The sequence below is a fragment of the Myxocyprinus asiaticus genome, chromosome 9, assembly GCF_019703515.2.
Source record: "Myxocyprinus asiaticus isolate MX2 ecotype Aquarium Trade chromosome 9, UBuf_Myxa_2, whole genome shotgun sequence".
NCBI lineage: Eukaryota > Metazoa > Chordata > Actinopteri > Cypriniformes > Catostomidae > Myxocyprinus > Myxocyprinus asiaticus.
The window spans coordinates 6,965,085-6,980,293 of NC_059352.1; the positions used below are offsets into that span (position 1 = coordinate 6,965,085).

Sequence of the window (15,209 nt, forward strand, 5' to 3'; positions counted from 1 at the left end):
CTCTTAATTTACTGCCCCTCCCTCCCACATTCTCCTTCCCTCTATTGCTATAGTAATTAATTATTCATGTGTTTTCGTCTCAGCCGCATGGGGCAAATCTCAAAGTGGCAGCCCTGTTGGTGTATTATGTTGTTAAAATGACCGGAGAGAAGTGTCTGCCACATCCCACTCACATCTGCCACTGAAATATCAAACTACTCCTGCTGCTCTAGAAATAAAGGTCAAATGTACATTGTTGCTGACACAATATATATCATGTTATATATGCATATTATGGAAAAAAGTGCTTAATGTCATGCTAATACAGATTCTGTATCTTCAAACTAACTTTTAGGTTTGGTGGATTTGAATCTATAGCATGGTGGGCTGATGAGTTATGAGACAGATATGAGTTGATAAATAAAGTGTACAGTTCATAAATAAGGCATGCTGAAACATTAGTCTGCTGTGAGATCCTATGGGACACATTTAGTCTTATAAACACACCTTAAGTTAATGCGGAACATTAAAACACCTCTGAAAAAGACATATGGAGTGTTATATGTCCTTTATATGTCCATGTGTTCTTTCATTTCAGGTGAAGAGTGTAATTTCTGCGCCAATAGTGGCACCAAATAATTGTCCAAAACAGCAATAACAATAATGAGTCTATCTCCCCTTCCATAATTGGTGGCAAAAGTTGACATATACAGTACAGTACTGTACAAAAAAAGAAAACATGTGTCTTTAGATGGTTATTTATATCAGCTTTAGTGTTTCAATAGGAAATATACATTTTAGACTAACAAACATTTCTTTTGAAAATAGAAGAGAATAGAACGGAAGAACAGGGAGCCCTGCAACAGATGGTATAGCGCCCACAAAGCCCCATACTGAACATAAAAGAAAGAAGCAATTGAGACTGAAGACCTAAATAGATTGAAGAACTGTGGTGAATTCTCCAAGAAGCTTGGAACATCCTATCTGCCAACAACCAAGACAAACTGTGTCCTAGGAGAATTGGTGCTGTTTTGAAGGCAAAGGTTGTAACACCAAATGAAAACTATTTATGGCATTATTTTTTAAGGCATCCACACTATGCAACATTTTAGCTAGATAGCATATTAATGAATATATATCTATGAAATGGGCCACTTTTATAAAACTACAGGCTGGATATAACCTAGTAAACCCCTATGCATTCATAAAGAACCTACTACCTTCACACTCCAAATTTAAAACTTCCTTTATAAATGTTGACCGATGTGTACTGAAATAAATTTGAAACATGTAAAGATATACAGTCTGTTCTGGAGATGGCATTTCCAGTGTCTTACATCTGCACTCTACAAACTTAATGCATGTGTATTTACAGCTTAAGGTAATGTATACCTAGAACAAGACTATATTATTTCAAATTGTTCTGCACTATATTGTTCAGTGCACCATATTTCCTGTGATATCTAGTACAAACCCAAAGTGAGTGAAAGAGAGTGAGAAAGAATAGGCCATAAACAGGTTTCATAAAAAAAAAAAAAAAAAAATGTCTCAAGTAATTCTTCTGCTTTTGGAGGTAATTTTCTCATTTCAGCAATTTTCTGTCCCATAACAGCTTCTTTCATTTGTGCATGAACTCTTTGTGCCCATCGCATTATGTGCGTTATGAAGATTAGAGCTAAAATCACATTAAGGCTCAATTATCAGCACACTTACATTATGGCACACTATGGTGTTTGCCATTAACAATAATTACCTGACAAGTCACAATAAAGCACAGGTGACTAAATAATGACATTGTAAATTACATTCAAATGTCACATGTGAAAGCAGTCTTTTATTGTTGTTCGTATATGGAAGAAAATTAATGCAATGTAAAAACTGAACAAATATGTCTATATATAGAAAGAACCCTTATATGAATGGGTGCCTTGTCAAGGTAAAAGAAATGGAAGTTATTATTATTATTATGCAAAATATCAGCATTGTTAATTTGCCTAACACTACACTGACAGAATAATGCAATATGAGGCCTTGTTAGGACAAGCTTTTGCCAACTTTTGTCCTTGGCTGCGAATTTGAAAAAATAATCTGCAATAATTGGACCAATTCAGTGTTGTTATTCTAATCAAGAAAAAAATAAATCAAAAATGAGATCTTATTTAAGGAATGTTCCAGGTTCAATGCAAGTTAAGATCAGTCAACAGCATTTGTGGCATAATGTTATTATTAGTCTTTTCCCTCCTTTTCTTTAAAAAAGGAATAACAAGGTGACAGTGAGGCACTTACAATGGAAGTGAATTGGGCTAATCCGTAAGCGTTTAAATACTCGCTGTTTCAAACGTATAGCCACAAGACATAAACAATATGCGTGTTAACATGATATTAGTGTAAAAAAAAAAAAAGCCTACTAACCTTTTCTGTGTAAAGCTATATCCAATTTTACAGCTTCGCTGCCATGATCACGCAACGCTGTAAATCGAGCTTTACAGCTCATATAATACACAAGTTTTAACAGAAGAATGAATGTAAGTGCTTTTATAAAATTGTAAGCCTCACATTTCTGCCTTTAAACCCTCCAAACATTAGCCCCATTCACTTCCATCGTACGTGACTGTAACCTCGATTTTGCTTTTACTAAAGAAAAGGATGAACCAGTCTAAATTCATTTTTGTGGTAATCAACATTGTACCACCAATGCTTTCGAGTAAGCTTAACTTCTACTGAACCCGGAATATTCCTTTAATATCTCAATTGTTTCTCCTAAATGGCAATGCGTTTAAATGGAAATCAAATGAAGACTTCTGGTTAAGTCTCCTATTTCTCAGACATTTCTCTTGAGATATTGGTTTAGCTATCATTATGAGGACTCTCCATAGACATAATGATTTTTATACTGTACAAACTATAACCCTAACCCTACCCCTAACCCTAACCCTCACATAAAACTTTCTGCATTTTTACATTTTCAATAAAACATAATTTAGTATGTATTTTTAAGCGATTTGAATTATGGGGACACTAGAAATGTCCTCTTAAACCACATTTATAGCATAATACCCTTGTAATTACCAGTTTGTAACCTAAAAAAAAGTCCTTGTAAACCACTTAAACCTGCCCAAACACACACACACACACACACACACACGCACGCACACAATAAAAATGCAACTGAGTACTCCATTAAGACTCCTAAACTAAGAATAAGCAACCTCTGAGCAATGTCATTATAGCTAACCAGGAAAATCAAGCCTGTCCCTTAGTGGATTATACATTTTCAAACTCTAAGCCTATCATCTCTCTATGAAATAGAAACCCTTGCTGTTCATATCTCTGTCCTCCATTCTGTTTTTGTTTCCACCGATCCTACAAAAATCTAGACTCTTCTACATCATCTAAATCTTTCACTCTTTATCTCACTCTAATATACTGCATATACACCCTTTCTCTACCTTTATCCTCTCTTTCCAACACAACGCTCTAACTGCGTCCCTCACAGATGAAAAAAACATGGTCACAGCTGGACTATTCATTGATGCACAAATCTGATGGGGTGCTGACGATCATCATCTCTGCATGGATTACCGTAAACATTATTTTAAACAACAGCTAGCAGTTCTCTCTCACAGTCACCTGGGCTTTCACCTGGCAATGTGATTGAAAGCCTATAAATGAACTGGAAGCCCCACATAATAGGCAGGTTTATAAATGATTAGGGGTGCGCTGGTCTTTCTCAACCTCTTAATCGTAGCGACATCATTCCAGTGGGGTACATCTCAAGATCAGAAATATGAGCAGGATGGTTTGGAGCGAGAAATGGGGTCTGTAAAACAGAATGAAAAGGCCTTCCTCCTAATTTAAAGTGCCTTAATCTTTTATCTCCGTGTGTACAGGGGGCTATATATCTTACACGGTATCGTCTCTCTATTCCATTGGCTTCACCATCCGCTCTATTTTGCCTTTACAATTCTTCTTCACCCAATCACTCCTTTTTATAATGTTTGCAAGACTCAATTTAAACTTTGCTTTGTTTATAACATCCACCTTATGTGTGCTATATATACAGTATATATATTTTCAATATAACCTTTTTAAGCAATTCAAGATTAAAGTCAACATGAAATGAATTTGCAAGCCATTTTACTTCTTTAATGTAAAATCTATCTGCTGGTGACTGATTTGTATCACAAAAGTGAATCGTTTGAAATGCGCTGCATAAACAGCAATTCTGTGAGTCATACAACTAGCATTCCTCACATGAAGAAAACACTTGACTTTATTTCAACAGAGTTTGGAATTAGCATATTGGTAAGCTAACAACCAGTGGCAGCCCGTGCATTTTAAGTCTTGGCCTTCAGTGCGATTCATGCCATTAAGAAAACACTGTTTCACAATTAATAAGATACCCTATGCCTATGGACATCATACATTACATTGCAGCCAAATAATAAAACCAATTGTTATTTTTAAAACACGTCCACGCACGAAAGCCCAAACCAAGAAGGTCTAATACCAGGAAAAAGCTACCTAATAATATTTGCGATCTAAATGTTGCTTGCAATACTTTTTGTTTCGTCAGGGTACACGGTTACTTTTCAAAACTTAAACTGACACTGAATGCTCCAGCCAGCCTAATTTACACTTATAAAACTCCTAATGTTGCTAAAACAATGCAAAAAGCACGTACCAATTTATTTTAAGTAACAATCAGCCCTCCTTTCCTGTTTACATCTCAGGTTCTTAAATCCATAAGGATCTCTTTCTCAGCGGCGATAGCAGCAGTGATGACAGCCGACACGTCAGCAAGATCTCGCGCTCTTCCCTTTCAAATTACATACATCACTTAAAGCGTGATTGTGTCACTCAAGGCCAGCTAGAAGGCATCGACTGGGATATATCCTAAAGACCACACCCACCAAGAACAAATAAATCAATCTGATTGGCTGAGGAATCTGACAATCTGACTTTAGATGCCTTTTCACTGGAGTGTTGAGGGATTCGGCAGAAATTCTGAAGGCCTGGAGAGGTGGAGCTCAGACTCACCTGCTGGCTTCAGGCATGCAATTTGTGAAACAGTCGTCATGCTTCGCTTGTAAGGATCAAGGAATAAATTCTGATTGGATAAACTATTCGTTGTTTGCTATTCATTTATAGATGAATTAGGAGTGGAAAGTGATTGAAAATAAATAGGCAAAAAGGTGAACGACAATGAAAGGATGAAAAAATATTTATTTATTAGACATGTTAGGCCTGCAGAGAAGGCTTTGCTGGCCCTGAGAATTCGCCATTGCTAACAACACAATGTTCTAATAAACATAATTTTAATTAAAGTGCTCAGTACCTAAGCTCTTCAAGATAAATTTGTAACCTTTTCCAGCTTCATGCAAAGCAACCATTCTTGATCGTAAATCTTCTGAAATCTCATTTTGGTGAAGCATGGTCCATGTCAGCAGTTGCTTCTTGGGAGTGGCAAATTCAAAATGTTTGAGTGCTTTTTATAAGTCAAAGTAGCTCTAACCCACACCTCCAATCTCATTTCATTAATTGGATGCCAGGTTTTCCAAATCCTGACTCTAATAATCTTTTGTTGATGTCTTAAGCCTAGGGGTTCACACATTTTATGCGCAATTAATGCAGAAAACCAGCTAATACCAAAGGGTTCACATACTTTTTCTTGCCACGGTATATAACATTTTTTATCAATATGTTTCAGTATTGAATGAATCATATTTATAATCAACGTTTCTTTTTGTTTTCGCCATCTTGGATTTCTTTATTCACTGAGTGTGTCACAATGCATTGTCCTCAAAGAATGCAGCCTTAGAATTTGTCCAGAACTAGGTATCTAAGGAGGCAGCATATTTATGGTAACTACCTTTCAGAAAAACCTTTGCATCGGGAGTGCCATATGATGTCTTAAAATGTAGGCAGCTCACTAGGTTTTAGAAATGAATGTGTCCTTTACATTTTCTACTCTTATTTATTGTTCAACACACTCTCACAGCGAAATCGTAAGGATTCGTACGACTTTTCTAAATTTGGCAAATTCATATGATATCGTACAACTGCACTCATATGAATTCGTAGAACCTTCACTACAGCCAATGAAATAGCTGGACATTGTTTTCATCTAATACGTGACAATTTCTTGCTTCTGTCACACACAACAGCTTCCTTTCATGTTTACACACTCTACTGATCGGTTAGGTTTAGATAAGGGGTTTGGGTAAGGACATAATATTAATAACCATGTCCTTGACAACTCGTGCTTCTACATTACACATCCGGGCATTTGCACGTGATGAAATCATACGAATTCATACAAACAAAATCGTACGAAATCATACGAAATAGCCAAATCATAAAATATGTACGAATTTTCGTGAGATCATGTTGTTATTGTTCATCCCCTTGCTTTTCTAGATCAGGCAGTGAGCATGTCAAGTTGGAATGAATATAAGGGCTCAAAATGTGAGCATAGATGATTATGGCATGTACCACCTCCAGTTTACAAACATCTTACAGTACAAATTTACTGCTCAAATCAATAAATGCCACCAAATTGGGCTGAGTTGGCTAGAGCTTGATGGTGTTTTTTTTTGTTTGTTTTTTTTTTTGCCTTTGCACTCACTCTCTCGCATTTTAATACCCTGTCTGTGTGCTCTTTTTTTCTCTGTCATGCTTTTTTCTTCCTGTAGCACTAAGCAAGCTGTCTCCATCTTCATAACCTCTGTAAATACACTGGCGGCCAAAAGTTTGGAATAATGTACAGATTTTGCTGTTTCGGAAGGAAATTGGTACTTTAATTCACCAAAGTGGCATTCAACTGATCACAAAGCATAGTCAGGACATTGATGTAAAAAACAGCACCATCACTATTTGAAAAAAGTCATTTTTGATCAAATCTAGACAGGCCCCATTTCCAGCAGCCATCACTCCAACACCTTATCCTTGAGTAATCATGCTGAATTGCTAATTTGGTACTAGAAAATCACTTGCCATTATATCAAACACAGTTGAAAGCTATTTGGTTAATTAAATGAAGCTTAACATTGTGTTTGTTTTTGAGTGGCCACAGTATGTAATAGACTGGCATGTCTTAAGGTCAATATTAGGTCAAAAATGGCAAAAAAGAAACAGCTTTCTCTAGAAACTCTTCAGTCAATCATTGTTTTGAGGAATGAAGGCTATACAATGCTTGAAATTGCCAAAAAACTGAAGATTGCATACAAAACTGTACACTACAATCTTCAAAGACAAAGGACAACTGTCTCTAACAAGGACAGAAAGAGATGTGGAAGGCCAGATGTACAACTAAACAAGAGGATAAGTACATCAGAGTCTCTAGATTGAGAAATAGACGCCTCACATGTCCTCAGCTGACAGCTTCATTGAATTCTACCCGCTCAACACCAATTTCATGTACAACAGTAAAAAGAAGACTCAGTGGTGCAGGCTTTATGGGAAGAATTGCAAAGAAAAAGCCACTTTTGAAACAGAAAAAAAAAAGAAAAAAGAAAAAAAGAAAAGGACAACAGATAATAGGAAAGGAGTGTTATGGATCTTAACCCCATTGAGCTTTTGTGGGATCAGCTCGACTGTAAGGTGCTTGAGAAGTCCCCGACAAGACAGCCACATCTATGGCAAGTGCTACAGGAAGTGTGAGGTGAAATGTCACCTGAGTATCTGGACAAACTGACAGCTAGAATGCCAAGGATCTGCAAAGCTGTCAGTGCTGCACGTGGAGGATTTTTGATGAGAACTCTTTGAAGTAGTTTAAGAAAATCAAATTGTAATAGTAATTTTTCACATTATTAATGTCCTGAATATACATTGTGATCAACTGAATGCCACTTTGGTGAATAAAAGTACCAATTTCTTTCCATAAGAGCAAAATCTGTATATTATTTAAAACTTTTGGCTGCCAGTGTATGTTTACTCTAAGTGGTTTATTGCAGTTGAGTGTGCATGTGTATTGGGGAGTTGCAGTATTAGCTGCAGAGTGAAGCTTTAACTGAGAGTTTTCAAACCCCAACTAGGAGATGTTTGGATCAGAGGTGTGAGTTTAGAGTCCCCCTGAATCTCTGCCTTTTTGAGTGAACCTTTGAAATGAGCTTTTGGACTGACTGTAAGCCCCAAGCCCATCAAGATATCTATCAGAAATCCTTTTTCAAAACCTGCTTTTAAAGACGGCAAGATAGGCAAAAACATGAAAGTGTCAGCAGTTGTGGAACTGCAGTTTACTGCAGGTACAAAAATCGGTCTGCTGATGTCTTCTAACATATTCAAATATTGAAATTTTTTGGCATCAACACTATTTGTAGTATTGATGCCAGTTTAGTTTGTTGCAATTAATTCAGGACAACAGAAAAATGTTCTCTCAAGTATTTCTCAAAACTTTAATTTAATTTCAAGGGCTGAGATTAAATGATGATGGTAAATAATGATAATTGCAAACCCTTGGACAGTGGACATAATTTCATTATTGGTGATTATACTATGATCTGGAAAAATAAAGGGAAAGAAAGAAAGAAAGAAAGAAAGAAAGGAATGAAGGAATGAATGAAGAAAAAGAAGACAAGGAAGAAAGCAAATGAAAATAAATTAATGAAATGCTTTGAGTAAACACCAAAATCACACTTGTTTTTTGCCTTTATTATCAGCTATTGTAGTTGACCAGTGAAATGGTCATTCTGCCTTTGAAAGGACATGAGAGAGTGTGTGTAGGAGATCTGAGAACTCTCTGTCACACACAACCATCAGCCAAATCTGTAAATCAGTATTCAGACAGCTAACAAGCAACGATCTGATTCAAATAACTTTGCACATATTTGGACATAAACATAGACTTTGTTTGAACTGAAAGAGGGCTTTCATTCCTCTAATCTCACTCAGCATGAGGCAGACGCTTCAGTGCGAGAACGTCGCCAACCACATTCAGCTTCGGCAAAATTAGGAGCTGCAATTAGTTCGATCGGATGGGACCGAACTGCCATGGTGCCTCGTTTTGACTTCAAAGTTCAATGTTATGATCTTTCATCATCTAAACCCATACTTCATGAAAAAAGAGATGTTTTAGATAAACACAACACAGGTTTTGCATTGAAATTGCATAGTTAATAGTGACTGCCCACTGAATATTAACTGGGTCTAATCTACTGAAGAGCGTTTGCCTACATTTAGATCAAAGATAATGAAGAAACCATTTTAAGCTTAATTCCCATCTTTAGAACTGAAACTGTGTGATTTATTATTATAAGTAGAAGAGCAAATGTGTCTTACCTATGGATGCTGTGGCAGGGACTGGCTCCTTAGAAACTGCAAACAGACAGAACAAAACAATAAATAATATGTTTTAACAAAAAATTTGACACAAATTAGTTCTGTAATGTTTTGAAATAGGCAAATGGCTGTTGTTGAATGTTAAGTGAGCAAGTAGTCATTTAGTGAACACTTTTGTCCAAAGCAACTTAGCGGACAAACTGCATATTCTGGGGTGTAAACCTACAAATTTGGTTACCAGTCCAGATATTAAATCACTAGGCCATGCTAATCTAATCAGTTTATAGATAGTGGCATACCTGAGTAGTAAGAGTTGAGGAGGGTTTTACTCTGGAGGGCTTTACCCTGAATAGAGAAGGAGCATGGAGACGAGGAGGCTGTGAAAGAGAGAGATGAAATCTTTTAGACAGTGAACGTATGCACTCATTGCAGAATATCTGCATCCAAAAAAAACAAAAAAACAAAACAAAAAAAAATAAAACAATACAAAAATAACTTCTGTATTATAAGCTAAACCAGAGCACCAAAACTGCAGTGTCAATTTTGAATATTCTTATAATGGCTGTGCAAGGTAAGGCAAAATACTGAATTCTGCAGGACAACAACATATAGTTGGGAGGAAGATTTAGTGATATTGGCCAAGCTGGTATTTGACCATATTTTACGGATAATGCCCTACAAACAAAATGAAACCCCTTGTAAGTAACCAAGAAAACAAGGCAATCCCCAAAACACACTCCCACGGCATCTCAGACTCCGGTAAACCTTCTTTACCCTGCTCTGTTGAAGCCCATATCCCTTTTACTTTCCATTTTAATCACCTATCACTTTATATCTCGCTTTACACAAACCCCCATGTCTAACATGTGTCAGAGCATATGTGTATGCTACTGTAACATAAGGATCTCTGCTCTCGACGAAGCAAAAACTGCTTTGGCAGCAAAAGCTCATGGGCCAATGGGGTGAGATCTAAAGCGTCTAAATAAGGGAACCGTAGAATGTTAGAGGCAGGTGTCTCTGTGTTCATTTAAATAGTAATAGAGCTGAAATGCTGAGTGTGTAGGCTGTGTATGATCTCTATCTCTGCATCTTGTGCTACATTTTCTTCCCAAAAGCCATGATATAAAAGGACGACTTGGATATAAATCGAAAAAAAAAAGTTAATTACAATATGAGGTATAAAGGCCAACACAGAATCTACGCTGCAGAACTCTGCAAAAATTGGCGGCCACACCAAAATACAGTAAAGCTGTAATTTCTTTATAAAATGTTGGCTGAAAGTCTCTGGTAGGAGCTGTGTGTCACTACCCACAAACAGCAATTATGAACTGGGCTGAGCACTAGATTGTTTTCCAGAGCTGAGATTCATGTCTATAATAAAGAGCTTCTACTTTTGCAGTAATGTCGAGTCTCGGACCATTAGATGAGCAACAGATAAAATAACAGCCTTCAATTACTTGATGCCTGAAATGTTCCAAATAAACACATATGTAATCTTCATTTGCAGATCCACTCTGACCAATGGCATTCAAAAGGATCGGGAAAAATTAAACATGCAGAACAAATGATCAATCAGTTTTGATGTTAAATGAAATAAAAGTGATTATTATGCATAATGATCTTTCTCTCTCTCTCTCTATCTCTCTCTCTCTCTCTCTTCTCTGTATCTTGCTCTTTCTTTTCTGTGCCTCCTCTTTTGCTAGCCCCATTCAAATGATTCAGTACACAAAGGCCACAGTGACATTTTGTGCAGAAAGCAACTCAGAAAAACCCATCCTAATTACAGCCCCTTCACAGCAAGCCAAACCCTACTTAAAACTGAGAATGAAAGCAAGAGAAAGAAAAAACGGCTAGTCCAAATGCCACTCGCTATTCTTCTCTGTGCCTCTAAAACCAGAACGTCAATAGTGAAGCCTCTTGATATGTAGAGTGATTTGGTCCATGTTGTTTAGTTACAAAATAGCTCTCTGTGGTGGTCAGTGCCTGGATTTCTGAATGGCAGGTGTGAGACAGTGGCCGTATAGAAAATCATGGAGAATAGTTGAGTTGAATAAAAAGACAGATTCTGGACAACCTTTGATCCCTTGTGGGGCTTTCCGAACCCATCATCAAGATTTTGGCTTGTGCAGCTACTAGTTTGCGTGATTGCAGTAATGGCTCCTGAGATTGGCGGACACACCGTGACGCTTCAGAAGATTGTGGTATTTTTAGAGTGTGGCTGTTTTATGGACTTTGGCCTTTGTGATGAACAGAAAAGAGCAAGAAGTTCTCCAAAGAGAAACTGTGTAGAAATGTCTTGGAACAACTTTTGTTGAGAAATGTTTTGAAACAACAGAGACTATTGTTTCCTAACTTTATATAAAAGTAAGTATGAATATATATATATATAGTAAATATATACATATTTTTGTTTGTTTGTTTGTTAATTCATTCATTTATTTATTCATTCATTAATTCATGTTTGTTCCAATCATTACATTTATTAGCTTGCTCATTCATTCATTAATGTTTACCAAATTTTTCATTTGTTTGTTGATTCTTTCATGTTTGTTTATTCATTCGTTCATTCGTTCATTGTTTAATTTGTTTATATGCTCACTTATGTCTTTATTAACTTGTTTATTCATTCATTTATTTTAATTCATTTATTCATTCATTCTTGCTAGTTCAGTCATTCATTTATTCATGTTTGTCATTCATTTATTATTTTATTCAGTTATTTGTTCTCATTAATTCACTTATTCTTTTGTTTATTCATTCATTCATTCATTCATGTTCGTTTGTTAATTTATTCTTTTGTAATTTCATTCATGTTTGTTAATTCATACATTTTTTCATTGATTCTTTCATTTGGTCATTTGTTTGCTATTTTATTCATTAATTCGATCTTTCATAATTTTTTTACATTACTTTTTGTTTGTTGTTCATCATAACTTTATTTGGTAAATTGTTCACTCATTTATTCATCAATTCATTATTCCGTTAGATTGTTAGTTCATTAATTCATTAACATAAGTTCACTCATTCATTCTTTCTTTTGTTAGTTCATTCATATTTGCTCATTCATCCATTCATTCATTTGTTTATGTTTGTCATTCATTCATTATTTCATTTGGTCGTTTGTTTGCTCATTTATTCATTCATTCATTAGTTAATTCATTCATTCATTAGTTCATCTGTCAGTTAGTTCATTCATTAATTTATACATATTTGTTCATTCATGGATTCATTCATTCATTGTTATTTCATGCATTCTTTCATTTGTCAGTTTATTCATTAGTTTGTTCATTCAATTTTTTGTTCATTGATTGATTAATTCATTTGTTCATTCATCAATTTGTTTGTTTGTTATTTTGTTAGTTCATTTATATTCGTTCATTCATTCTTTAGTTCATTCAGTAATTTATACATATTTGTTTGTTCATTTATTAATTCACTGTTAATTCATGCATTCATTCATTTGTAAGTTGATTCATTAGTTTGTTCATTCATTTATTCATTGATTCACTCATTAATTTGTTAATTCATAATTTTGTTCATTCATCAGTTTGTTTGTTTGTTATTTGTTAGTTCATTCATATTTGCTCATTCATTCATCCATTCATTTGTTTGTCATTAATTAATTAATTCATTCATTTGTTCATTCATTCTTTAGTTAGTGTATTCATTAATTTATATATATATATATATATATATATATATATATATATATATATATATATATATATATATATGTGTGTGTTCATTCATTCATTAATTCATTCATTCATCAGCTGTTAATTCATGCATTTATTCATTTGTCAGTTTATTTGTTAGTTTGTTCATCCATTTGTTCATTGATACAGTCATTCATTCATTTGTTCATTCATCAATTTGTTTGTTTGTTTGTTCATTTAAAAACTTTCAAAAAACATAGTTACCAGAAGACAACAAAATTCTGTACATATTTGAAATAAACAGAGATTATATGTAATGCAGTGCAGATAAATGATAAGGTCACAGTGTAATATCTGCTCACAGAATCCGTTGAGATCCTGGTTGCTGGTGGAGAACGGGTCGTCCTTGTGTAGGGTGCTGACTTTCCCCGTGTTTTTATCTGCTGTGCCTACGGGTCCCATCTCTCTCTGCGTACTACTGCTGGCTGTCTCCTTCTGTTTTTTAGCCAGTTTCCTTTAAATCCATTCACAACAGTAAAAGTTCATACACATTGTCAAGAGGAAACACTTCAGCATTTGGAAAATGCTTTAGGCTAGTGCAAACTGCTGTGTACTTCACAGTTTTCAAGTACAGAATTAAAGGTGGAAATTAATTACATGATTATTTAATTTGGACATCTGTGGGTCATTAAAATCGGTTGCCACTGTTAGTGACAGATTAAAAATGGAAAGCATAAAAGAGCTAAGCCAAAGCATTGCCAAAACACCACTGTAAAATTGACACAAGAGAAAAGAATACGACAGGAAGATGACGGGAAGTCATATTTTAATCAACTTGGTAAAACTATAGGGATTTATAATATTCTGCAGTGATATATGCCAGAGAGAATAATAATAATAATAATAATAATAATAATAATAATAATAATAATATATATATATATATATATATATATATATATATATATATATATATATAATCACATACCTAGTGAAATCAAAAGAGAAAACTCAGAACCTTGCCATGTGGAACAGAGCCAATTGGACACTTTAAGGCTATTGAGCAGGATTCAACGCATTCAGTACTAGATATGGACTATGGCTTGAAAACTCAAGACTTTAGGAGCATTCTTCTTAAAAGAGGCATTAACTGTTATGCTGGTGACCATATATGCTGGTCTTTTCAACAGGGTTTTGCTGGTTTTTGATTTGATGATTTGTCTGGCTGTTCATAAGCTTGAGTCACACTGCACATTAGTGCACAGAATTTGAGTGCACAGAAAGGTATTATTGTCAGCAGTGGATTGGAGCCATCCCAAGCACCATTTGACCTCAATATGTGCTCCCTTCTCTGACAGGGCCCAGCTGAAAATAACTCCATTTTGTGTAATTTTCTCTGCTGGGAATCTGAAAAAGTCATCTATGAAATAATATAACTTTTTAGCTTCCTCAAAAATCAGGCCAACCTTTAAAATTGGTGCCATTTTACCTATGTTGAAGTTCATAGTTATAAAGGTGTCAATGCAACTATGGAATTAGATTGATTTCATTATAGGAAACAGAGAATACAGTTAACAACGCTAAAAAAAGATAGACACAGTGCATCGCATGTAACAGAACGAAGGTGTCTTGAGATGTGCTTTGAAAAGTTGACATGATACAGCTTTTAAAACGAGACACTAAAACACAGTATTGCGCATCGTTCAAAGACGTTCATCTAGCGCATACAGTGTATACATAGAAGAAGAAAAAACAATGAGAAAAGAGCGAAGCCGGACACAAAAACACATTTGGTGTGAACTAACCTTAAGTCTTGTTTCAACTTCAAGGTCATTTTTGCAGTTTTAGTCTAAATTAATGATTTTGCTTGATGCTTCAAAAGTTGCATTCAGTATTTTTTATAGTAAAATGCTGAGATTTTGTCTAATAAACTGAAAGATGTAGTGGGTTTATGTGACTATAACAGTAGAAATTGTTTTTATTATTGCTGATCTATGAAGGTAGTATGTGTAACTTTGTATATGACACTTCTACAGATTCAGCAGGAAGCTGAAAGTCAAAAAGTAGTGCCTTTTTTACTTTTTCACACGGAAATGTCACGTCATGGAAGTGAATTGGTTGCTAATGCTGTTTTATGCTCAGTTTCAGATTATAACGACAAAAACACTAAAAACGCAAGTCTTCACACCTGATCTTTTTCATTAACTCAGGAAAAATTCACGATTTGTTAGTTACAAACTTTTATCAAAGTACAATAAAGGCAGCAGAAACCGTTCTAAATCACCAGCTTTCTCC

General features: G+C 35.2%; 1 protein-coding gene across 3 annotated transcripts in view; it reads right to left on the bottom strand.

Annotated features, from left to right (window-relative positions):
- The window catches only part of LOC127445935 (receptor-type tyrosine-protein phosphatase T-like), a 365,971-nt gene that overhangs the window by 72,406 nt on the left and 278,356 nt on the right, over positions 1–15,209 (bottom strand). For all 3 annotated transcript variants that reach the window (XM_051706455.1, XM_051706454.1, XM_051706453.1), the window contains 3 exons: positions 13,277–13,428; positions 9,558–9,635; positions 9,259–9,294 (listed from right to left, as the gene is read on the bottom strand). In XM_051706455.1, the coding sequence (XP_051562415.1) occupies positions 9,259–9,294; positions 9,558–9,635; positions 13,277–13,428 (266 nt within the window). The remainder of the gene's footprint in view (positions 1–9,258; positions 9,295–9,557; positions 9,636–13,276; positions 13,429–15,209) is intronic.